General features: G+C 45.4%; 1 protein-coding gene across 4 annotated transcripts in view; it reads right to left on the bottom strand.

The window, feature by feature from the left end:
• KY (kyphoscoliosis peptidase) overlaps nt 1-24,506 on the bottom strand; it is a 103,863-nt gene that overhangs the window by 39,887 nt on the left and 39,470 nt on the right. For 3 of the 4 annotated variants that reach the window (XM_038749755.1, XM_038749759.1, XM_038749745.1), the window contains 4 exons: nt 22,647-22,721; nt 16,123-16,185; nt 11,220-11,302; nt 9,548-9,656 (listed from right to left, as the gene is read on the bottom strand). In XM_038749755.1, coding sequence (XP_038605683.1) covers nt 9,548-9,656; nt 11,220-11,302; nt 16,123-16,185; nt 22,647-22,721 — 330 coding nt within the window. Of the gene's footprint in view, nt 1-9,547; nt 9,657-11,219; nt 11,303-16,122; nt 16,191-22,636; nt 22,722-24,506 lie in introns of all 4 variants that reach the window. The other variant, XM_038749768.1, reaches the window with a different exon arrangement.

Below are 24,506 nucleotides of genomic sequence, written 5' to 3'. Positions count from 1 at the left end.
ATGAGGTGACTGAGGCACAGAGAAGTTAAGTGACTCGCCCAAAGTCACACAGCTGATAAGTGAAGGAGCCAGGATTAGAACCCATGACCTCTGACTCCCAAGCCCGTGCTCCTTCCATTAAGCCAAGCTGCTTCTCAGAATGATGGTATTTGTTAAGCGCTTACTTTGTGCCAAGGTAATCAAGTTGTCCCACGTGGGGCTCACAGTCTTCAGCCCCATTTTAATAACAATAATAAAAATGGCATTTGTTAAGCCCTTACTATGTGCAAAGCACTGTTCTAAGCGCTGGGGAGGATACAAGGTGATCAGGTTGTCCCACACAGGGCTCACAGTCTTAATCCCCATTTTACAGATGAGGGAACTGAGGCACAGAGAAGTGAAGTGACTTGCCCAAAGTCACACAGCTGACAATTGGACGAGCTGGGATTTGAACCCATGACCTCTGACTCCCAAGCCCGTGCTCTTTCCACTGAGTCATGCTGCTTCTCTAAGTGACTTGCCCAAGGTCACCCAGCAGACAAGTGGCAGAGCCGGGCTTAGAATCTAGGTCCTTTTGACTCCTAGGCTCATGTGCTATCCAACCATTCATTCATTCATTCAGTAGTACTTATTGAGCACTTACTGTGTGCAGAGCACTGTGCTAAGCGCTTGGGAGAGTGCAATATAACAATAAGCAGACACATTCCCTGATTAGCTTATATCTACCCCAGCATTTACTACGGTGCTTGGCACACAGTAACTCTTAAAAAATACCATAAAAAACACATAGGTGGGAAAAACTTTCTTTGCAATTCAGTGAGCTCGCAAAGTGTAGGTTTGCTTGCTTGCTTTCAATCAACCAATGATATTTATTGAGCACTTATTGTGGGGACGGCATGGTCTTCTAGTGGAGTTCTTGCTGGCAGCTGAAAAGAGGATTTGAGCTGAGGAATGCTAAGCAGCTCTTATTTATCCACTAGGCCATGATGATTCTCAATCCACACCTTCTCCGTTGGTGTGGATCACGGAGCCAGGGATAGAGTGGCTCCTTTATCTGCAAAATCTGCCGGCCATCAAACACGTCTCCGACAGAGGCTCGGGCTAGGCCGGATCAGGAGAAATGTCAATACATGATCCAGCGGGACAGTCTGCCTAGGACTAATAATAGTAATGAAAATTGGGATATTTCTTAAGCGCTTACTATGTGTTAAGCATTGTTCAAAGCACTGGGGTAGATACAGTCAATATAAGCAGAACAGACACAGCCCGGTAATAATAACTGTGGTTATTCTTAAGTGCTTACTACGGGCCAGACACTGTGCTAAGCTTTGCGGTAGGCTCAAGATAATAATAGTATTGATAATCGTGACATTTGTTAAGCATTTGCTATGTGTTTAGCATTGTCCAAAGCACTGGGGTAATAATAATACTAATGATAGCATTTATTAAGCACTTACTATGTGCAAACCACTGTTCTAAGCTCTGGGGAGGTTACAAGATGATCAGGTTGTCCCATGAGGGGCTCATAGTCTTAATTCCCATTTTACAGATGAGGTAACTGAGGCACAGAGAAGTTAAGTGACTTGCCCAAAGTCACACAGCTGGCAATTGGCGGAGCCAGGATTTGAACCCATGACCTCTGACGCCAAAGCCCGTGCTCTTTCCACTGAGCCACGCTGCTTATCAATATAAGCAGAATGGCCTACCTCCTTCCCCTCCCCACAGCACTTGTATATATTTGTACAGATTTATCACTCTATTTATTTTACTTGTAGATATTTACTATTCTGTTTTGTTAATGATGTGCATAAAGCTATAATTCTATTTATTCTGATGATTTTGACACCTGCCTACATGTTCTGTTTTGTTGTCTGTCTCCCCCTTCTAGACTGTGAGCCCATTGCTGGGTAGGGACCGTCTCCATATGTTGCCGACTTGTATTTCCCAAGCGCTTAGTACAGTGCTCTGCACAGAGTAAGCACTCAATAAATACAATTGAATGAATAAATAAGCAGAACAGACACAGCCTGGTAATAATAACTGTGGTTATTTTTAAGTGCTTACTATGGGCCAGACACTGTGCTAAGCCTTGATGTAGATTCAAGATAATAATAGTATTGATAATTGTGATATTTGTTAAGCACTTGCTATGTGTTAAGCACTATCCAAAGCACTGGGGTAGACGCAATCAATCTAAGCAGATCAGACACAGCCTGATAATAATAATTGTGGTTATTCTCAAGGGCTAACTATGGGCCAGACACTGCACTAACCTTTGGGGTAAATTCAAGATAATCAGGATGGACACAGTCCATGTTTCACAGGGGGCTCAGTCTAAGGAGGAGGGAGAACAGGTATCTTAACCCCATCTTCTACAGATGAGGACACTGAGGCACAGAAAAGTTAAGTGACTTGCCTAAGGTCAGCAGGCCTAGAAGAAAATGAGGACACTCAGCCTCAGCCTCCCATTTCCATTTGTCTGGAGTTATGAAGAACAGGATTAGGTCCCACCATCAAGGGGATCCAAAAGTCAGGCTGTGCTTGTCTGCTTTTTTGCAGCTCTGGACGGAGATAGTGGCAGGAGGGAGTGAGCGGGAGGAAGATGGGGAGGAAGAGGAGAGGGAGAGAAGTAAAATGGGTGGACAGGGTGTTGAGTTGGGGATTATCTCTGGATTTCAGTTCTCTGTGCTGTCCCTTGACCACAAATAGAATAATTGAGGTCTGCCTGTTCACTCACCCACTGAGCGACCAAATAGCAGTGGTTACCCTGGTCAGGAAAATATAATGGATTGTCTTTGTCCAGAAACGCTCTGGGCATGTTACTCCCCTCCTCAAAAATCTCCAGTGGCTACCAATCAACCTACGCATCAGGCCGAAACTCCTCACCCTCGGCTTCAAGGCTGTCCATCACCTCACCCCCTCCTACCTCACCTCCCTTCTCACCTTCTCCAGCCCAGCCCGCACCCTCCGCTCCTCGGTCACCGCTAACCTCCTCACTGGGCCTCGTTCTCGCCTGTCCCGCCGTCGACCTCTGGCCCACATCCTCCCCCTGGCCCGGAATGCCCTCCCTCCGCACATCCGCCAAGCTAGCTCTCTTCCTCCCTTCAAGGCCCTACTGAGAGCTCACCTCCTCCAGGAGGCCTTCCCACACTGAGCCCCCTCCTTCCTCTCCCCCTCCTCTCCCTCCCCATCCCCCCTGCCTTACCTCCTTCCCTTCCCCACAGCACCTGTATATATGTATATATGTTTGTATGTATTTATTACTCTATTTATTTATTTTACTTGTGCATATTTATTCTACTTATTTTATTTTGTTAATATGTTTTGTTTTGTTCTCTGTATCCCCCTTCTAGACTGTGAGCCCACTGTTGGGTAGGGACCGTCTCTATATGTTGCCAACTTGTACTTCGCAAGCGCTTAGTACGGTGCTCTGCACACAGTAAGTGCTCAATAAATACGGTTGAATGAATGAATAGGGACTCCTGCCATAATAATCATTATGGTATTTGTGAAGTGCTTACTATTTGCCAGGCATTGTAATAAGCACTGAGTTGGCGTGGCTCAGTGGAAAGAGCACGGGCTTTGGAGTCAGAGGTCATGGATTTGAATTCCGACTCCACCACATGTCTGCTGTGTGATCTTGGGCAAGTCACTTAACTTCTCTGGGCCTTAGTTACCTCATCTGTAAAATGGGGATTAAGACTGTGAGCCCCACATGGGACAACCTGATCACCCTGTATTCTCCCCAGCGTTTAGAACAGTTCTTTGCACATAGTAAGTGCTTAACAAATGCCAATTATTATTATTGTTATTACAAACAAATCGTGTTGGACATTGTCCCTGTTTATTCATTCATTCATTCAATCGTATTTATTGAGCGCTCACTGTGTGCAGAGCACTGTACTAAGCGCTTGGGAAGTACCAATCGGTCTCAATCCCTATTTTATAGATCAGATAACTGAGGCCCAGAGAAGGCAAGTGACTTGCCGAAGGTCAAACAGCGGAAAAGTGGCGGAGCCAGGAATAGAAAGCATGACCTCATGACTTCCATGCCCGTGCTCTATCCACTCAAGGGGGTGTGTGTGGGGTGTGTGTGTGTGTGCGTGTGTGCATATGTGTGTATGTGTGTGTGTGTGTTGGTGGGATGTGGGGACGAGCGCAGTTTGCAAAGCCCCAGGCTGGTGAAAATCGTGCACACTGTCCGAGACTTCAGAACCAACAGTAGAACTGGGACAATAGGAGGGTTTCATTGGGAAAGTTGCTCAAAGGACAGTGGCTAAAGAGAGCTGAAACTCAGAGACGAAACCTCTGCCCTAGGCTGCTGGAATGGAGAAATTGATGTTTGCCCTACCAACCTGCCAGGTTGCTCTCCCCCAGGCCAGGGGGCCATCAAAGTGTAGGGTCCTGAGCCCTGAGGCCTAGTGGATAGATCCAGGGCCTGGGAAACAAATTGTGTTGGACATTGTCCCTGTTCATTCATTCATTCATTCATTCATTCATTCAATTGTATTTATTGAGCGCTCACTGTGTGCAGAGCACTGTACTAATAATACAAATCGTATTATCTCACTAAGCCAGACTAAGCCCCCCTTTTCCTCAGTTCCCCCTCTCCTCCTCATCACCCCAAGTCACTCCCTTTACTCTATCCCCTCCCCTCCGCACAGCACTTATGTGTAATCAATCAATCAATCATATTTATTGAGCGCTTACTGTGTGCAGAGCACTGCACTATGCGCTTGGGAAGTACAAGTCGGCAACACATAGAGACAGTCCCTACCCAACAGCGGGCTCACAGTCTAGAAGGGGGAGACAGAGAACAAAACCAAACATGCTAACAAAATAAAATAAATAGAATAGATATGTACAAGTAAGATAAATAAATAAATAAATAAATAAATAGAGTAATAAATATGTACAAACATATATACATATTTACAGGTGCTATGGAGAAGGGAAGGAGGAAAGATAGGGGAGATGGAGTGGGGGATGACGGGGAGAGGAAGGAAGGGGCTCAGTCTGGAAAGGCCTCCTGGAGGAGGTGAGCTCTCAGTAGGGCCTTGTGTACATAGGTACATATCTGTAATTCTATTTATCTATATTAATGCCCGTTTACTTGTTTTGATAATAATAATAATTATAATGATGGCATTTATTAAGCGCTTACTATGTGCAAAGCACTATTCTAAGAGCTGGGGAGGTTACAACGTGAGCAGGTTGTCCCACGGAGTCTCACAGTCTTCATCCCCATTTTACAGATGAGGGAACTGAAGCACGGAGAAGTTAAGCGACTTGCCCAAAGTCACACAGCTGACAAGCGGCAGAGCCGGGATTTGAACCCCTGACCTCTGACTCCAAAGCCCGTGCTCTTTCCACTGAGCCACGCTGCTTCTCCATAGCCACGGTTGCTGCTTGATGTGCTTATATCTATAATTTTATTCATTTATATTGATGCTATGGATGCCTGTTCATTTGTTTTGATGTCTGTCTCCCCACTTCTAGACTGTAAGCCCCTTGTGGGCAGGGATTGTCTCCCTTTATTGCTGAACTGTACTTTACAAGCACTCATTACAGTGTTCTGCACACAGTAAGCGCTCAGTAAATATGATTGAATGAATGAATGAATGAAAGGCCATGGATTCTAATTCCAGCTCCACCACTTGTCAGCTGTGTGACCTTGGGCAAGTCACTTCACTTCGCTGGGCCTCAGTTCCCTCATCTGTAAAGTGGGGATTGAGACTGTGAGTTCCAAATGGGACAGGAACTGTGTCCAACCCGATTTGATTGTATCTACCCCTGTGCTAAGTAGAATGCCTGGCACATACTAAATGCTTAGCAAATGCCACAATTATTATTATTATTAGTAGTATCATTTCCTGATATCACTTCCCCTTTGAATGGAGTGCCCAGCTGGCTTCGGCATTCTGATGGATCGACACCCTGAACTGTACCAGGAAATGCCTTTGTGTAATGACAAAGGACGCAACACAGATTTTTAGATTGTGAGCACCCTTCTCACCGAAGGAAAGGGACATAGCTAATTCCTTTGTATGTTTTCTTTCCCAGTGCTTAGTACAGTGCTCTGCACACTGTCAGGAGAGTGGCCTAGTGGTTACAGCACAGGCCTGGGAATCAAAAGGACCTGGATTCTAGTCCTGGCTCTGCCATTTGCCCTCTGTGTGACCTTGGGGAAGTTACGGAGAAGCAGCATGGCTCAGTGGAAAGAGCCTGGGCTTGAGAGTCAGAGGTCATGGGTTCTAATCCCTGCTCCGCCACTTTTCAGCTGTGTAACTTTGGGCAAGTCACTTAACTTCTCTGTGCCTAAGTTACCTCATCTGTCAATTGGGGATTAAGACGGTGAGCCCCACATGACACAACCTGATCACCTTGTATCCCCCCCAGCACTCAGAATGGTGCTTTGCACATAGTAAGTGCTTAACAAATACCATTATTATTATTATTACTTAACTTCTCTGTGCCTCAGTTACCTCATCTTGTAAAATGGGGATTAAGACTATGAGCCCCATGTGGATATGGATTACCCTGTAACTACCTCAGTGCTTAGCACAGTACCTGACACATAGTAAGCCCTCAACAAATACCACTGAAAAGGAGTGCTTAATAAATATGATTATTACTACTAATCCAAAACCATTGAATTTTAAAAGTTTCACTGAGCTCATCTGTCAATCATAAAGGGTACGCACAGGGTGAATGCCAGAGGAACTCAGAACCCAGAATAGAATGACAAGAAAGCATCCACTGAAGCCCGGAGGCATAACTCGTAGGAGGTGGAGTGATTAATTGTGGCATTTGTTAAGCACTTACTATGTCCCAGGCACTGTTGTAAGCCCTGGGGTGGATACAAGCAAACAGCCTTGGACGCAGTCCCTGCCCCACATGGGGCTCACAATCTTAATCCCCATTTTATGAGAAGCAGTGTGGCTCAGTGGAAAGAGCACGGGCTCTGGAGTCAGAGGTCAGGGGTTCAAATCCCGGCTCCACCAACTGTCAGCTGTGTGACTTTGGGCAAGTCACTTAACTTCTCTGGGCCTCAGTTCCCTCATCTGTAAAATGGGGATGAAGACTGTGAGGCCCCTGTGGGACAACCTGATCACCTCGTAACCTCCCCAGCGCTCAGAACAGTGCTTTGCACATAGTAAGTGCTTTATAAATGCCATCATTATTATTTTACAGCTGAGGTAACTGAGGCAGAGAGGAGTTAAGTGATTTGCCCAAGGTCACACAGCAGACAAGTGGCAGAGCCTGGTAAAGGCCTGAAAGACAGACGACCGGGATCAAATTGGGTCAAATTCAAGCTTCACCACCAATCTGTGATGTGTAACCTTGGGCAAATCTCTCAACCTCTTTGAGTCTGAGTTTTCTCAGCTCTAATCACCTGCTTTCCTCCCTATCTCACAGGGTTGTTGTGGAAGCAAAATGAGAGAACCCCCTTTCATTTCGACCCCCGGCCCACATCTTCCCCCTGGCCCGGAATGCCCTCCCTCCACACATCCGCCAAACTAGCTCTCTTCTTCCCTTCAAAGCCCTACTGAGAGCTCACCTCCTCCAGGAGGCCTTCCCAGACTAAGCCCCCTCCTTCCTCTCGCCATCCCCATCCCCCAGGCCCTACCTCCTTCCCCTCCCCACGGTACCTGTATATATGTTTGTATAGATTTATTACTCTATTTATTTTACTTATACATATTTACTATTCTATTTATTTTGTTAATGATGTGCATTTTGCTTTAATTCTTTTTGTTCTGACGACACCTGTCCACATGTTTTGTTTTGTTGTCTGTCTCCTCCTGCTAGACTGTGAGCCCGTTGTTGGGTAGGTACCGTCTCTATATTTTGCCAACTTGTACTTCCCAAGCACTTAGTACAGTGTTCTGCACATAGTAAGTGCTCAATAAATACAATTGATTGAATGAATGAATGAATGAATAATAACAATAATGATAATAATGATGATGGCATTTATTAAGCACTTGCTATGTGCAAAGCACTGTTCTAAGCACTGAGGAGGTTATAAGTTGATCAGTTTGTCCCACGGGGGCTCACAGTCTTATTCTCCATTTTACAGATGAGGTAACTGAGGCCCAGAGAAGTGAAGTGACTTGCCCAAAGTCACACAGCTGACAAGTGGCAGAGTCAGGACTTGAACCCATGACCTCTGACTCCAAAGCCCGTGCTCTTTCCACAGACCCATGCTGCTTCTCTTGAATGAGAGAATGTGAGAGGGCTTTTGGAATAAAATCAAGGTCCTAAAGTGGCTCTTTTTAAGCAAAAACTTCATAAAGAACAAGAGACAAGGAAACAAGAGAAAACAGCACTGGGCACTGCTAATATCAAGCATAATGCAACACAATAAGGTACAGTCTTCCTGTGTGCCTAATAATATGAGGACTGTAAGGAGAAGCAGAGTGGCCTAGTGGAGAGAGTATGGGTTTGAGAGTCAGAAGCACCTAGGTCCTATTCTTGGTTTCAGCACTTGTCTGCTGTGTGACCTTGGGCAAGTCACTTCACTTCTCCCTGCCTCAGTAACCTCATCCCTAAAAAGGGAATTAAGACTGAGCCTCATGTGGGATAATGACTCCCCCCGGGCTGCTTCAAAGCCTTACTGAAGGCACATCTCCACCAAGAGGCCTTCCCAAACAAAGGCCCCACTTTTCCTCATCTCCCACTCCCTTTGCTCTTCCCCCCTCACAGCACTTATGTATATAGCTGTAATTTTATTTATTAATATTGATGTCTGCTTATTTGTATTGATGTTTGTCTTCCCACATCTAAACTGTAAGCTCGTTGTTGTCAGGGATTGTCACTCTTTGTTGTATTGTACTTTCCCAAGTGCTTAGTATGGTGCTCTGCACACAGTAAACACTCAATAAATACAATTGAATGAACAATAATAATAATAATGATAATAATGGTATTTGTTAAGCGCTTACTATGTGCCAAGCACTGTTCTAAGCACTGGGGGAGATACAAGCTAATCAGGTTGTCCCACGTGGGGCTCACAGTCTTCATCCCCATTTTACAGATGAGGGAACTGAGGCACAGAGAAGTGAAGTGACTTGCCCAAAGTCACACAGCAGACAGGTAACAGAGTCAGAATTGGAACCCATGAGCTCTGACTCCCAAGCCTGGGCTCTTTCCACTGAGCCATGCTGAATGAATGAATGAATGAATGAATGAATGAATGAATGAATGAATGAATGAAAGCAGGAACTGTGTCCAACCTGATTAGCTTATATCAACCCCAGGCTTAGTACAGTGCCTGGCACATAGCGCTTAACAAATACCAGTAAAATTGAAAAAAAAATAAAGACTGTGGATCCCCAAGTGGCCTTTTCAGCTACATACATACTCAGAGATGAAGTTCACTGTCTTTGGGGTCTTCTTTGAATACAAAAGACAACTATGCATAGCATATGTTAGAACAAAGAAGAAGGGAATGTGTGAATACAGCAAGGTGCTCCATGTGTGGAATTGGCTGCTGCAGAAAACTACGGGCCCAAGGTATCAGTGGGTTTGAGTTAAGACAAATGCTCAGAGAAAAGGGTTTTACCGATGTGATGACAGATCCATATCCAAAAGGCTCTGACTTTCTCCAGGTCCGAATGGGCTTCTTGAAGCAAATCTCCCACCAGTTCTTCCAAGTTGGTCTTGACCTTCACCTGTTTGGCAAAGTAAAAAGGAACTTTAGGGGCCAGAGACAGAAGGCCAGTGGAATGACAGGATTCGTTTTCACTTTCCGGAGGAAGCAGGGCTTGGGTAATTTGACAACTTCTGAAAGGCAGGAATTAGAATAAGGACAGAAATGCAGCCCTGTGTGGGACAGGGACCGTGTCCACCCTGATTAGCTTGTATTTAGTACAGTGCCTGCACTTGGTAAGTGCTTATCAAATATTATTAATATTGTCATTATTATTAGTAGTAGTGTTGCTTCTACTGGGCAGGGATTGTCTCTCTTTATTGTTGTTTGATCTGCACACGGTAACCGCTCAATAAATATGACTGAATGAATGAAGAAATGAATGAAAGTGCTTACCAAAAAATATCTTTTGACCTCCTCCCCCCAAACTGGGAAGGGATTATGGTATAGAGGTAATTATGCAAGAAGCAGCATGGCTTAGTGGAAAGAGCATGGGTCTGGGACTCAGAGGACCTGGGTTCTAATCCTGGTTCTGCCACTTGTCTGCTGTGTGACCCTGGGCAAGTCACTTCACTTCTCTGTGCCTCAGTTCTCCTGTTCTCCCTCCTACTAAACTGTAAGCCCCATGTGGAACAGGGACTGTGTCCAAACTAATTAACTTGTTTCTACCCCGGCACTTAGAACAGTGTTTGACAATAGTAAGTGTTTAACAAATACCATGAAAAAGTGGTATTACATTTTACCCCTTCTTCTAGCTGTCACTGAGGATTCAATGAAGGGGAGCCTGGGACACAGGTATACCCTAGTAGATAGATTATAGGCCTGGAACTCTTAAGGATCTGAGTCCTAATTCCACTCTGCCACTTATCTGCTGTGTAATCTTGGGCAAATAGCTTCACATCTCTGTGCCTCAGTTACCTCATTTATAAAATGGGAATTGAGACTGTGAGCCCTATGTGGGACAGGGACTGTGTCCAATCCAATTATTTTGTATGTACTGCAGTACTTAGTACTGTTCCTGGCACACAGTAAGAACTTAACAAATACTACTATTATTACTATTATCCCCATTGACCACAGAACCTCCGGAGTGGTTGTGTGGTTTGGAAGACTTGTGGTTGAGCAGAAATGTAAATAATAATAATAATAATGCTAATGGCATTTGTTAAGCGCTTACTATGTGCAAAGCCCTGATCTGAACTCTGACCAGGTTGTCCCACGTGGGGCTCACGGTCTTAATCCTCATTTTACAGATGAGGTAATTGAGGCACAGAGAAGTTAAGTGACTTGCCCAAGGTCACACAGCTGACAATTGGTGAGCTGGGATTTGAACCCATGACCTCTGACTTCCAAGCCCATGCTTTTTCCATTGAGCCACGTCCTGTGAATAAATCCATCAAGAGTTTACTGTGTGCAGAACATTTTCTTAAGCCCTGTCCTATGTCCTGTCCTGTCTCCTGTGACCTTGAAAGCTGAATTCTGGAGATCCCTTTCCAGAGTCCTTAGGGCCTCACCGGGAGTTGATGCCCCACCAGGGAAGTGTTTTCTGACAGAGGATCAGAAGTCCTGGCCAGAGAATGCTTACCTTGGAGGAGTAGGCATCCAATTCCCCAAACTGCCGCAGGTCCAATGGCACGGATTTCAGACTGGATCTGTCCCAGGGGTAGGCTGAAAGCAAGCATGAATCGATCTCCTAATTATTTAATTCATTCAAGTAATAATCAAAGTAATTACGGTATTTGCTAAGCACTTACTATGTGTCAAACACTCTTCCAAGGGCTCTGGACAATAGACTCCCTCTAGGCTGTGAGCTAGTTGTGAGCAGGGAATGGCTCTATTAACTCTGTTACATCATTATATTGCGCTCTCCCAAGCACTTGGTACAGCACACAGTAAGCACTCGATAAATGCAATTGATGGATTGGTCAATCGATTAAATGTATGTTAATCAGGTTGGACACAGTCCCTGACCCACACGGGACTCATAGTCTAAGTAGTAATAATAATAATAATAATTATGGTATTTGTTAAGCACTTACTATGTGCCAAGCACTGTTCTAAGCACTGGGGTAGCTAGAAGGTAATCAGGTTGTCCCACGTGGGGCTCACAATCTTAATCCCCATTTTACAGATGAGGTAGCTGAGGAACAGAGAAGTTAAGTGGCTTGCCCAAGGTCACACAACAGACAAGTAGCAGAGCCGGGATTAGAACCCATGACCTCTGACTCCCAAGTCCAGGCTCTTTCCACTGAGCCACGCTGATTCTCTGAAAGTAGGAGGGAGAAAACAGGTATTTCATCACCATTTTACCATGGAGAAAAGTGAGGTGCAGAGAAGATAAGTGACCTGCCCACGGTTAAACAGCAGGCAAATGGTGGATCTGGAATTAGAACCCAGGTCCTCTGACTCTCAAGCCCATGCTTGATATGCTGAATGCTGAGCTAGAGGACTCTGGGCTGGAAACATGTCTACTAACTCCATTGCACTGTACTCTCCCAAGTGTTTAGTTCAGTGCTCTGCATACAGTAAGTGCTCTGTAAATATGATTGATTGGAGGGGTGAATAAGGGTGCAAATCCAAGCGCAAGGGTGACCCAGAAGGAAGCGAGAGAAGAGGAATTGAGGGCTTAGTCGGTGAAGTCCTTTTGAAGGAGATGCGCAGGTGGATGACAGCACTCTCCAAATAATGTGCCCAACTCATTCTAGTCCAGACCACGGTTTGAACCTCCTCTCCCTGCAAATATTTGATTAGAGCAGTTTAGAAGAAGGGAGTGGACTGATTTGAGTTCCACCTCCTTTCATTCCCCCTGCTCGCCCTCAAATACGAGTTTAGGGCAGGGAGAGAAGGAATCAATCAATCAATCATATTTATTGAGCGCTTACTGTGTGCAGAGCACTGTACTAAGCGCTTGGGAAGTACAAGGAAGGGAGAGAATCACCAAGGCTGGATAATCCCTAACAGGAAGAACACTAGTCCTGGAAAGCTGAATTGCTTACCGCATAGCTAAAATCACCCACGGGGTTTTCAGCCCTTGGGGTGACAGAGAGTTGACCGGAATTAACACATGGCCCATTCTGCCACCTACTCTTCTGGGGGATAAGCGCTTAGTACAGTGCTCTGCATACAGTAAGCGCTCAATATATATGATTGAATGATAATGCAAGGGAGAGGTGACCCAGCCCGAGATCTTCAGCTGCCTGGACATGCATGTGGAGTGGGACTTGAGCAGTCCCATGTCTCCTCCCTGAGCAGCAGAGAAGGATGTGCTTTATGAAGCCCCTCCCTCATTAAACAGTCAAAAGCATTTATTGAGCAGTTACTGGGTTAGCACAATGTTAAGCTCTTAGTACAGAGCTCTGCACATAGTAAACGCTGCTTGTCCTATGTTCCCATGGAGGACATGGACTGTGTCCGACCTGATTACATAGCGTACATATTTACTACTTTATTTTATTTTGTTAATATGTTTTGTTTTGTTGTCTGTCTCCCCCTTCTAGACTGTGAGCCCGTTGTTGGGTAGGGACCGTCTCTATATGTTGCCAACTTGTACTTCCCAAGCGCTTAGTACAGTGCTCTGCACACAGTAAGCACTCAATAAATACGACTGAATGAATGAATGAATAAATATGACTGAATGAATGGGTACAGCCCCACATCACTTAGGTACTTATCTGTAACTTACTTATTTACATTAATGCCTGTCTCCCACTCTAGACAGAAAGCTCACCGTGGGCAGGGAATGTGTCCATTATATTGTTGTATAGTACTCTCCCAAAGACTTTGTACAGTGCTTTGCACACAGTAAGTGTTCAATAAATATGATTGAATGAATGGATGAATGCAGAGCACTATCAAAGCACTTAATGACCACTCCAAGGCCTCGTGAGATGAACTCTGAGGGAGAGAGAGCCCTGGCCTTGGGAATGTGGAAACCCCACACGACTGAGATGTGGTTTATTTTTAATTTTGATATTTTTATGGTATTTGTTAAGTGCTTACTATGTGCCAGGTGCTGTGCTAAGCACTGGGGTAGATACAAGAAAATCAGGTTGGACACGACCCCTGCCCCAACATGGGGCTAACAGTCATAATCCCCATTTTAGAGATGAGGTAACTGAGGCCCAGATAAATGAAGTGACTTGCCCAAGGTCACCCAGCAGACATGTGGCAGAGCCAGGATTAGAACCCAGGTCCTTCTAGTGTATAAAGCTAGGCCACATGGTGACCAACACACAGTCCCAGAGAGGAACCGGGTGGAGAGCCGAGAGACAGGCCTCACTGAGGGAAATGAGGAACAGAGGAGCTAAGTGACTTCCCCAAGGTCACACAGCAGACCTTGTGCAGACCTTAAGAGAAGCATTGTGACTCAGTGGAAGAGCACGGGCTTGGGAGTCAGAGGTCGTGGGTTCTAATCCCGCCTCTGCCAATTGCTGCTGTGGGACTTTGGGCAAGTCACTTCACTTCTTTGTGCCTCAGTTACCTCATCTGTAAAATGGGGACTAAGACTGTGAGACCCACATGGGACAATCTGATTACCTTGTATCTACCCCAGCGCTTAGAACAATAGCGCTTAACAAATACCATAATTATTATTATTACCTTGTGTCTACCCCAGCGCTTAGAACAATGCTTGGCACGTAGTAAGTGCTTAACAAATCCCTTAATTACTATTAATTATTATGTGGCTGAGCTGGGATTAGAATCTGTGTCCTAACTCCCAGGCTCACTAAACCATAATAGCCTTAACACGTTTAATGTGGAAAATGGGGAGAGAGGACCAAAAGCTGCCCCAGCTCCCATAATACTTGCAAACTTTCCATTCCCCCAGAGCAGGCCACCCACCCTACCCTCTATCCCTCCTACTCTCTCCTGCTCTGGATGAGTCTGAGGGCATGGGGGTGGGGGCTAGTAACATGGCAGGCATTTCTTTCACATACTTATCAGACCTCTTTCAGGCTGCCCCGCTCACCCTCCCCATGTAGTGGGGCATCTCAGGGCTAGGCTTGGGGCTCAAGGGGTTCCACAGGCAGTGCTCAATCCAGAAGAAAGAGATGGGGCAGAGAGGAGGCCCTTCCATGCCCACTATTCTTCTCTCCCACCGCTTCATTACTTGTAGCTGGTCTGAGAGGAGGCTTCAGGATGGAGTTCTGGTGGCAGGCCGGGGTGAAGGGGTTTGGGCGGGAGCCTGAGGAAATCTTCCTTTTGCCCCGATCAGAATAGATCAGAGGCCTTCTGGATTGGTGCTGCACATTCCTGTCCTTTCCTGTCTAAATCTGAGCCACCGCCTGGGGCCTGGGACTTTCCCACCCACCTGGCTCCAGGGTGCTCATTCCGCAATGGGCCAATTATCTGATCGGCAGGATCTGATCCTCATAAACCTATATCTGGATCCCCCTGCATGCCAGAGCTCAGCATTCTCCTCCTTGTCCTCCTCCCCCTCCTCGTCCTCCTCCTCCCATCCTCCTCCTCCATCTCAGACTTCTCCTCCTCCTCCTTTTACTTTTTCCCTCCTTCCTCCTCCACATTCTCCTCTTCCTCCTTTTCTACCTCCTCTCCTCCTCCTCCTCATTCTCCTCCTCCTCCTTTTCTGACTCCTCTTTCTCCTCCTGCTCATTCTCCTCCTCCTCCTTTTCTACCTCCTCTTCCCCTCTTCTTCCTCCTCCTTCTCCTCTTCCTCCTTTTCCTTCTCCTCCTCTTTCTCCTCCTCCTCCTCCTCCTCCTCCTCCTTCTTTGGGGCCTGCGATTGAGCCTGGTGAAGCCTTCCCTGGGGGATGCCGCTCTCCCCCCACCTCCCCACCCCCTTGGAAAAGGCATAAGGCACCACTTTCTTCTCTTCAGACACCTTCCTGGTCTTTGCCAGCTATCCATTACATCGTCTCTGACATGGAGCTCTTGTCTTGACCTAAATGGATGGAAAGTGGATTTCCGCATTTAACAGGTTCCTTCCCTATATAGCTCTTCAAGTGAGGGCTTTTTTTTCCTCCTGCTATTTGGAAGAAGAATGACATTTCTAAAATGAAATGGAAAACACTTAGTGACTAGTTCCCCTCTTTCTCAGCTTCGTTCGGTAATATCTGCAGATTAAAAAGAAACATAATAATGTATGCCTCATTAAATCTACCCTCTGAGCAGATTATACTGGGCTCTTAGGCACAGCACCCTCACCCAAATATATTGGGCATACATACATTTAAACTATCTGTGGCATTAACCAAGCTGATCTGATTTCAAATCACAATGCGTGGAATAAAGCTAACTATATTTAAAGCCTGCTAACATGCTTTCAAAATTACAGACATTTAGTCATTCGTTTCAAGTTAACATAGTTATAATAGAGCTGGGTTCCTACCATGGATATATGGGGATCTGAATCCAAGCATTTCGGAGCTGGAGTCTGGATTTTTATGGGTTTCCTATTAAAGGGTGTTCCGGTATCTGTGGAAGCAATACTCCAGCTGCTACAGTTAGCATGAGCAAATCATATTTACCGTGTGCATCTTTTCTTCCAGGCTGTTGGGGTCTTGTGTTTCCATTTCTATCCCCTTGTAAGCCTACGAAATTCCAAAGGTGAACATGAGCTTTTTTTTTTTTTTACAGTATTTGTTAAGCGCTTACTATGTGCCAGTCACTGTATTAAGAGCTGGGTTAGATAAAAGTCAATCAGTTTGGACAAAATCCCTCTCCTAGGGGCTCACAGTCTAAGTAGGAGGAAATAGGATTTAATCCTCATTTTAGCAATTGAGGAAACCAAGGAACAGATGGTTAAGTGACCTGCCTAAGGTCATACAGCAGATAAGTGGGGATCTGGGATTTCTAGACTGTGAGCCCACTGTTGGGTAGGGACTGTCTCTGTATGTTGCCAACTTGTACTTCCCAAGTGCTTAGTACAGTGCTCTGCTCTGCACACAGTAAGCGCTCAATAAATACAATTGAATGACTGAATTAGAACCGAGGTCTTCCAGCTCCCGGGCCCAGGCTCTTTCCACTAGGCCATGAGTTTCAACTCCAGACTCTCAATTATCCAGTGGTTACAGTAGATTTTCCTCCCTGCTCCTCAACTTCTAGCCCCTTTGGAACATAGTAGTATAAGTAATAATAATAACAATAATAATAATAGTGGTATTTGTTAAACACTTGCTACATGCCAAGCAATGTGCTAATCACTGGGGGAGATACAGTGCCATCAGACCAGACATCCTGTCACTCACAAGGGGCTCACAGTCCTTAGGGGAGGGAGAACAAATACCCTCCCCTTGGCTTTGGGAAAAAGAGGTGTCAATTTTCACTGATTGTGAAAATTAGCCCCTCTTGGGAAGGGGGCTAGGAAAGGAAGCAGAAAACCCACCTTGGGGAAAGAAGAATTACCCAAAAAGAAAGCAAAAGGAAAAAAAAAGGAGCAACTGGGAAAAAGGAGTTTCTGTTAGAGTTATTTTGATATTTCCCCTGGAGGAGAGAAGGGGGAGAGGGCCTAAAATCATGTTCTTTCTAGGTGGTGGGGTCAACCTGTTGCCCAGAGAAGACCAAAATCCAAGGAAAAGGGTGAAAACTATACCCGAATGCTGGTAATTGAGAGATTTGGTGAATAGTGGAAAGGGGGAGTGAAAGAAAGGTGTGGGGGTCACAGTCCTCAGAGTCAGAGGACCTGGGTTCTAATTCCAGCTCTGCTATTTGTCTGCTGTGTGACCTTGGGCAAGTAAGTCACTTATCTGCTCTGTGCCTGTTTCCTCATCTGTAAAATGGGTGTTTAGAATGTGAGCCCATTGTGGGACAGGGAGTGTGTCCAACTTAATTATCTTGTATTTACCCCAGTGCCTGGCACATAGTAAGTACTTAACAAATACCACAAATATTAGTAGTAGAAGTAATAGGGTTTATGCTCTAGATTCCCATCTATCTTCTAGACTGTGAGCCCATTGTTTGAGTAGGGACCGTCTCTATATGTTACCCCTTTGTATTTCCCTAGCGCTTAGTACAGTACTCTGCACAAAGTAAGCACTTGATAAATATGATTGAATGAATGAATAAATGAATCTGGAATGGTTTAGATGAAGTTTCTCCACTAGACTGTTAATTCCTAGAGGGCAGGAATCATATCGACTAACTCTGTTGTTTTCTCCCAAATGCTTATTACATTGTTCTGTCTGTATATAGTGTGTGCTTAAGAAATACTATTGATTGACTGAGAACACTGTCTGTGCAGAGGGGTAGAATAGTCTACTCCTCAAGGTTTGTCCCCAGTCCAAATGTCTACAAAATAGAAGATGAGGATAGGGTATGTAGAAAGAATTTATGCCTATGCATTGTTCTTTAAAGCCAGCCTGCTATCTTTTCTATTCCCTTCCCTGTAGTTACTGAAATGTCTTGATTTCTGATATGAGCTAAGAATAATAATTAATAATTGCATTATTTGTTAAGCACTTACTACGTGCCAGATACTGTACTAAGCTCTGGGGTGGGTACAAGCAAATTAGGTTGGATATGAGCCCACTGTTGCGTAGGGACTGTCTCTATATGTTGCCAAATTGTACTTCCCAAGCGCTTAGTACAGTGCTCTGCACACAGTAAGCGCTCAATAAATACGATTGAATGAATGAATATAGTCCCTAGACCACGTGGGGCTCATAGTTTCCATCCTCATTTACAGATGAGGTAACAGAGGTGCATAGAAGTGAATTGACATGCACAAGGTCACACCGCAGGTAAGCTTTGGAGCTATTAGAACCCAAATCCTTCTGAATCAGAGGCCTGTGCTCTATTGACTACGCCAAGCTGCTTCTCTGTTTGGAACTGGGCGGTTGGTGGGGAAGATGGGACAGAGTGGTACTGAGGGACAAGATGAGGAGGATAATGGAAACAAGGAGATGGAGACCATTTCTTTCTTCCCATGATCCCTGGATATTTCACTGGATTACCAACAAGGGACACTGATTAAAATCCCATTGGGTGTTAACGATGATAATAATTGTTAAGCACTTACTATGTACCAAGCACTGTACTAAGCACTAGGGTAGAGAAAAGATTTTCAGGTTGGACACAGTCCCTGTTCTACATGAGGCTTGCAATCTAAGTGAGAGGGAGAATAGGTATCGAATTCCCATTTTACAGATGAGAAAACTGAGGCACAGAGAAGTTAATTGACTTCCCTAAGGTAGTACAACAGGCACACACATGGCCCAGCTGGGATTAGAACCCAGGTACTCAGAATCCCAGGCCTGTGCTTCTTTAGCAGGTACATAATGGGACTGTGGCTTGATAATATACAGCTCACTCTGCAAATAAAAGGCTTCTGGGAAACTTTTACTGTTTGGGTGCTTCTAATTAAAATATTCTTGACCATCCACCCCTTCTTTGGTTCCCCCAGTCAGGCTCTGATTGGTGGGAACAGAACATATTTTGTTTTGTTGCCTGTCTCCGCCTTCTAGACTGTGAGCCCATTGTTGGGTAGGGACCATTTCTACATGTTGCTGACTTGTACTTCCCAAGTGCTTAGTACAGTGCTCTGTACACAGTAAGCGCTCAATAAATACGATTGAACGAATGGGAAAATCTGCCAGTAGAGTCCCTGGCACTGAACGTGGGAGGGTGAGTCTGGTGGGCATACAGCAACTACTGTATATTGGTTCTCATGGCATAGGTGCCCTGCTTCCCAGCTCTCCTGATTGCCCATCCTGTATTCTTTCCAAAGCAAAAGTACAAATTCTGGGGAAAGGGATATCAGAGACTGTGGGAGGTAGGGAAATGGAGGGAGCAGTCTGGATGTGATCACTGGAATTTGAGGTGGAAAGGAAGAGAGGGGTTTTCTGCCTCTTAGAAGAGTGATGAAATTTCAAAACCTTTTGAAGTCCAATAACAAACTGAAAACAAGTGAGAGGGAAAGCAGAAAAAACTTTATTTTTGCTGGCAGCATTTCTCTGGTTTACCCGCAAAACCCTGTGAAAAACCCACAGGTTTCTTCCTCGCTAGAGGCAGGGTTATGAGGAGGGGAGAGAAGGTGGGCAAGGTATGAGGTTGGGGCCCAGTCTCCAGCCCCAAGAAAATTGGGGGATAAATGGATAAATCAAAGTGAGGGTGGTCCCATTGGTGGGGAGCCAGAAGAACCATCCAGGCAGCATTTCTCCTGTTTGTGCACGAAATCCCCAAGAAAACCCTGGGTGGTAGCCTGGTCCAACAACTTACTCCCCCAACCCCAACCCCTCTTCACCAGCAAAACCAATACTGAGCCTTAGTACACTTGAGAAAGGGAATAACTGGTTTGTAAAGCCACCTGGAGAACCTCCAATCTTTCAGAAATTCACTAAACATGAGGATCTCTGTCCATAAAGTCAGAGTGCCTTCATGGTGCCATCCCATCAGTCCATTTGGATGCTGAAAATCTGGGCAGTGAAAGACAGGGAAATCACTGTGGACGGGAAGTGGGGGAAGGAAGAAGAGGAGAAAGAAAGAAGCTGGCACAGGGCTCATATTTTAAGAATTAAAATCCCAGCTGGGCATCAGGCAATGAATCTCTTTTTGGTAGGTGCAGACACTAGGGTGTTTGCAGATGGGACACATTACACATATTACATCAACTGTCTTGTCTGTAAGGTTATCACAAGCAGGGAATGTGTCTACTGACTCTGTTATATTTTACGCTCCCAAGTGCTCTGCCACTTGTCTGCTGCGTGATCTGGGGCAAGTCACTTTATTGCTGTGACTCAGTTACCTCATCTGTAAAATGGAGATTAAGATTGTGAGCTTGGTGCCCATTTTACAGATGAGGTAACTGAGCCACAGAGGAGGTCACACCACAGACAAGTTGCAATTGAGGACACTTGAGCCAATATGCCCACGGTGGATGGGCCAATCATCTAGTCAGTTGTATTTATTGAGCAGTTACTTGGTGCAGAACGCAACTAAGTGCTTGGGAGAGTACAATATAACAAAAAACAGCAATATTTTCTGCCTGGGGAGGGCAGGAAAGTGGCCATCAGCATCAGGAAGCCACTGAGAAGGCATTAGGGGGAAATTGAGGTCACCGATACTTGTTGTGTGCTCATTATCAATCATTAGTATTTACTAAACATCTGCTGTTTGTGGAAAACTGTACTAAGCACTTGATAGAGTGCACAGAATTAATAAATGCATTCTCTGCCCACACAAGCTGAACAGTTTAGCAGTGCTGAGCAATGTACTGAGTACTGGAGGGGCTGAAGGAAGGAGAGGAGTGCTGAAATCAGGCTTTCACCATTGGGTTTCTCCAACTCTGGCTCGGGATATCTCTGGCTCTGCACATTTTCATCATTCAATCAATCAGTGGTATCTATTGAGCACTTACTGTGTTCAGAGCCCTGTACTATGAGCTTGGGAAAGGATAATATAACAGAGTTGGTAGACACATTTCCTGCCCTCAACAAGCCTACAGTCTAGAGGAGGATATGGACATTAATATAAATAAATTCCTGATCTGTCCATAGGGGCTGTGGGGCTGAGCGACTGGCAAGTAAAGGGTGGAAATTCAAGTTCAAGGGTGTGCGGAAGCAAATGGGAGAAGTGGAAATGAAGTCTTTCCCTCTTCCTTTCTGGAAGAAGTGGGGATGCAGCATGGTCTGGTGGTTAGATCATGGGTCTAGGCGTCAAAAGGACCTGGGTTCTAATCCCAGTTCCACCACTTATCATCATCATCATCATCATCACCTATTTGCTGTGTGACTTGGGCAAGTCATTTCACTTTTCTAGGCCTCAGTTACCTCGTTTGTAAAATGGGAATTGAGACTGTGAGCCCCATGTTGGACATGGACTGTGTCCAACCTAATTAGCTTGTATCTACCCCAGCGCTTAGGACAGTGCTTGAAGTGTAGCTCAGCATTTAACAAATACCATCATCATCATCTTTTATCTACCTAGTGCTTAGTACAGTGCTTGACACATAGGTAAGCACTACACAAATACCATCATCATCATCATCAAGAAGGGAGGAAGAACAGACCCTTGATCAGTGGTATTTATTGAGCACTTAATGTGTGCAGAGCACTTTATTAAGCATGAAGATTATGTCCTAAGACTCTTCCCACTGGCAATGAAGAAGCTCTCCTGGTCTTACCTTGTGATTCATTCATTCATTCAACTGTATTTATTGAGAACTTACTGTGTGCAGAGCACTGTAGTAAGCGCTCGGGAAGTACAAGTTGGTAACATATAGAGACAGTTCCTAGCTAACAATGGGCTCACAGTCTGGAAGGGGGAGACAGACAACAAAACAAAACATGTGGATAAGTGTCAAGTCGTCAGAACAAATAGAATTAAAGCTAAGTGCACATCATTAACAAAATAAATAGAATAGTAAATATGTACAAGTAAAATAGATAGAGTAATAAATCTGTACAAACATACATACAGGTCCTGTGGGGAGGGGAATTTGTGATGTGGGTGGGGAACTAGTCCATCTACTCTGATATACTGTACTCTCCTAAATGCTTAGTACAGTGCTCTGCGCACAGTAATGGCTTAATAAATATAATTGATTGATTGATTGCTGACTTTCAATCAATCAATCAATCAGTAATCTCTGACCATGCTCAATCGATGGCAGGGGGCAGCTCTAGAATGAACTGCACCTATGCCCAACCCTATTTTCTCTTCCTCAACCCCCACCCATCCTCCCCCCAGCTACAACAGTAGCATTTCCAGAGAAGCAGCGTGGTTCAGTGGAAAGAGTCCGGGCTTTGGAGTCAGAAGTCATGGGTTCAAACCCCGGCTCTGCCAATTGTCAGCTGTGTGACTTTGGGCAAGTCACTTCACTTCACTGGGCCTCAGTTACCCCATCTGTAAAATGGGGATTAAGATTAAGACTGTGAGCCCCATGTAGGACAACTTGATCACCTTGTATCTACCCCAGCACTTAGAACAGTGCTTTGCACATAGTAAGCGCTTAACAAACACCAACATTATTATTATTTCCAGATTCCCCAAACCCCCTCCCATCCGCCCTCCTCTCTCCCCCTACTGTCCTCCCACTCGAGCCCATCATTCGTACGTTTTTCGAAGGAGAACTTCTTCAACAGCTGCGGGGTGGTGTCCCTCGGATGGATCTCCACTGTCAGGTGCGTTCCTGCTGAGGAGCGGTCCATGCGAGCAGTGGGGAAGGAGAATAAGGAGAAATGAACACAAGACTCACATACGGAGCCTACACATCTTTTGATCAGAGAGTGGGGGAGAGGGGGGATTGGTGTGGTTTAGCAGAAAAAGCCTGGGCTTGGGAGTCAGAGGTCATGGGTTCTAATCCCAACTCTGACACTTGTCAGCTGTGTGATTTAGGGCAAGTCACCTAACTTCTCTGTGCCTCCATTCCCTCATCTGTAAAATGGGGATTAAGACTGTGGGGTTGAGTCGGGTGAATACCAAGTGCGTATATGACGCGGAAGGGAGAGGGAATCAGAGAAAAGAGGACTTAATCGGGGAGGGCCTCTTGGGGATGTGATCGTAATAAGGCTTGGAAGATGGGGAGAGTGGTGGTCTGGTCTTTTAGACTGTGAGCCCACTGTTGGGTAGGGACTGTCTCTATATTTTGCCAACTTGTACTTCCCAAGCACTTAGTACAGTGCTTTGCACACAGTAAGCACTCAATAAATATGATTGATTGATTGATTGATTGATTGACTGTGAACCCCACGTGGGACAACCTGATTACCTTGTATCTACCCCAGCACTTAGAACAGTGCTTGGCACATAGTAAGTGCTTAACAAATACTATTAGGACCATCTCTATATGTTGCTGATGTACTTCCCAAGCGTTTAGTACAGTGCTCTGCACACAGTAAGCACTCAATAAATACGATTGAATGAATGAATGAATATTATTATTATTACTCTCTGTGAAGCGCCGTGGGAGGAAGAGATTTGAGTGTGGCAAGCCACCTGGGAATATGAGTGTGTGTGCTTTCTTCAAGAACTGAAGGGAGTGAGGGTGAAGCTGGAGTTGACCCCCATGGCAGGGGCAGAGGGGGGATCCCAGTCTGGGCCGTCACAGCTGGGGCTCTCCCAGCTCCCCAGGAGGGTTCCTGTTGCCTGAGCATGTGAGGGTGAATAATAATGATGGTATTTGTTAAGCACTTACTATGTGCCAAGCACTGTTCTAAGCACTGGGGGAGATACAAGGTGATCAGGTTGTCCCAGGTGGGGCTCACAGTCTTAATCCCCATTTTACAGATGAGAGAACTGAGGCACAGAGAAGTTAAGTGACATACCCAAAGTCACACAGCAGACAAGTGGCAGAGCCGGAATTAGAACCCAGGTCCTTCTGACACCCAGGTCCATGGTCTATCTACTAGGTCATGCTGCTTCTTCTGAAGGTCTTTCTCTGAACAGTGTGGCTCAGTGGAAAGAGTCCAGGCTTTGGAGTCAGAGGTCAGGGGTTCAAATCCCGCCTCTGCCAATTGTCAGCTGTGTGACAATGGGCAAGTCACTTAGCTTCTCTGTGCCTCAGTGACCTCATCTGTAAAATGGGGATTAAGACTGTGAGCCCCACACGGGACAATCTGATCACCTTGTATACTCCCCAGTGCTTAGAACAGTGCTTTGCACATAGTATCATTATTATTATTATTATTCCAAGCGTTTTTCTGTGGTCCAAGCGTGACTTTACATTCCATGAACTGTTCAGAGAGGTTCTCACCACCTCCAAAGGGGAGGTAGAACTGTTTGCCACTAGGAGAGTCAATCATAAGTCATTCAATCAATCAGTGGTATTTACTGAGCACTTACTATGTGCAGAGCACTGTACTACGTGCTTGGGAGAGTGCAATACAAGAGAATTAGCAGACACATTCCCTGCCCATCCCGAGTTTACAGTTTCGTGGGAAGAAAGGGGACAGAGAGAGATAAGAAAAGGGAAATT

Source organism: Tachyglossus aculeatus, chromosome 1 (assembly GCF_015852505.1).
Source record: "Tachyglossus aculeatus isolate mTacAcu1 chromosome 1, mTacAcu1.pri, whole genome shotgun sequence".
NCBI lineage: Eukaryota > Metazoa > Chordata > Mammalia > Monotremata > Tachyglossidae > Tachyglossus > Tachyglossus aculeatus.
Note: the sequence above shows the minus strand (reverse complement) of the source record. Positions and strands in the feature narration are given on the sequence as shown.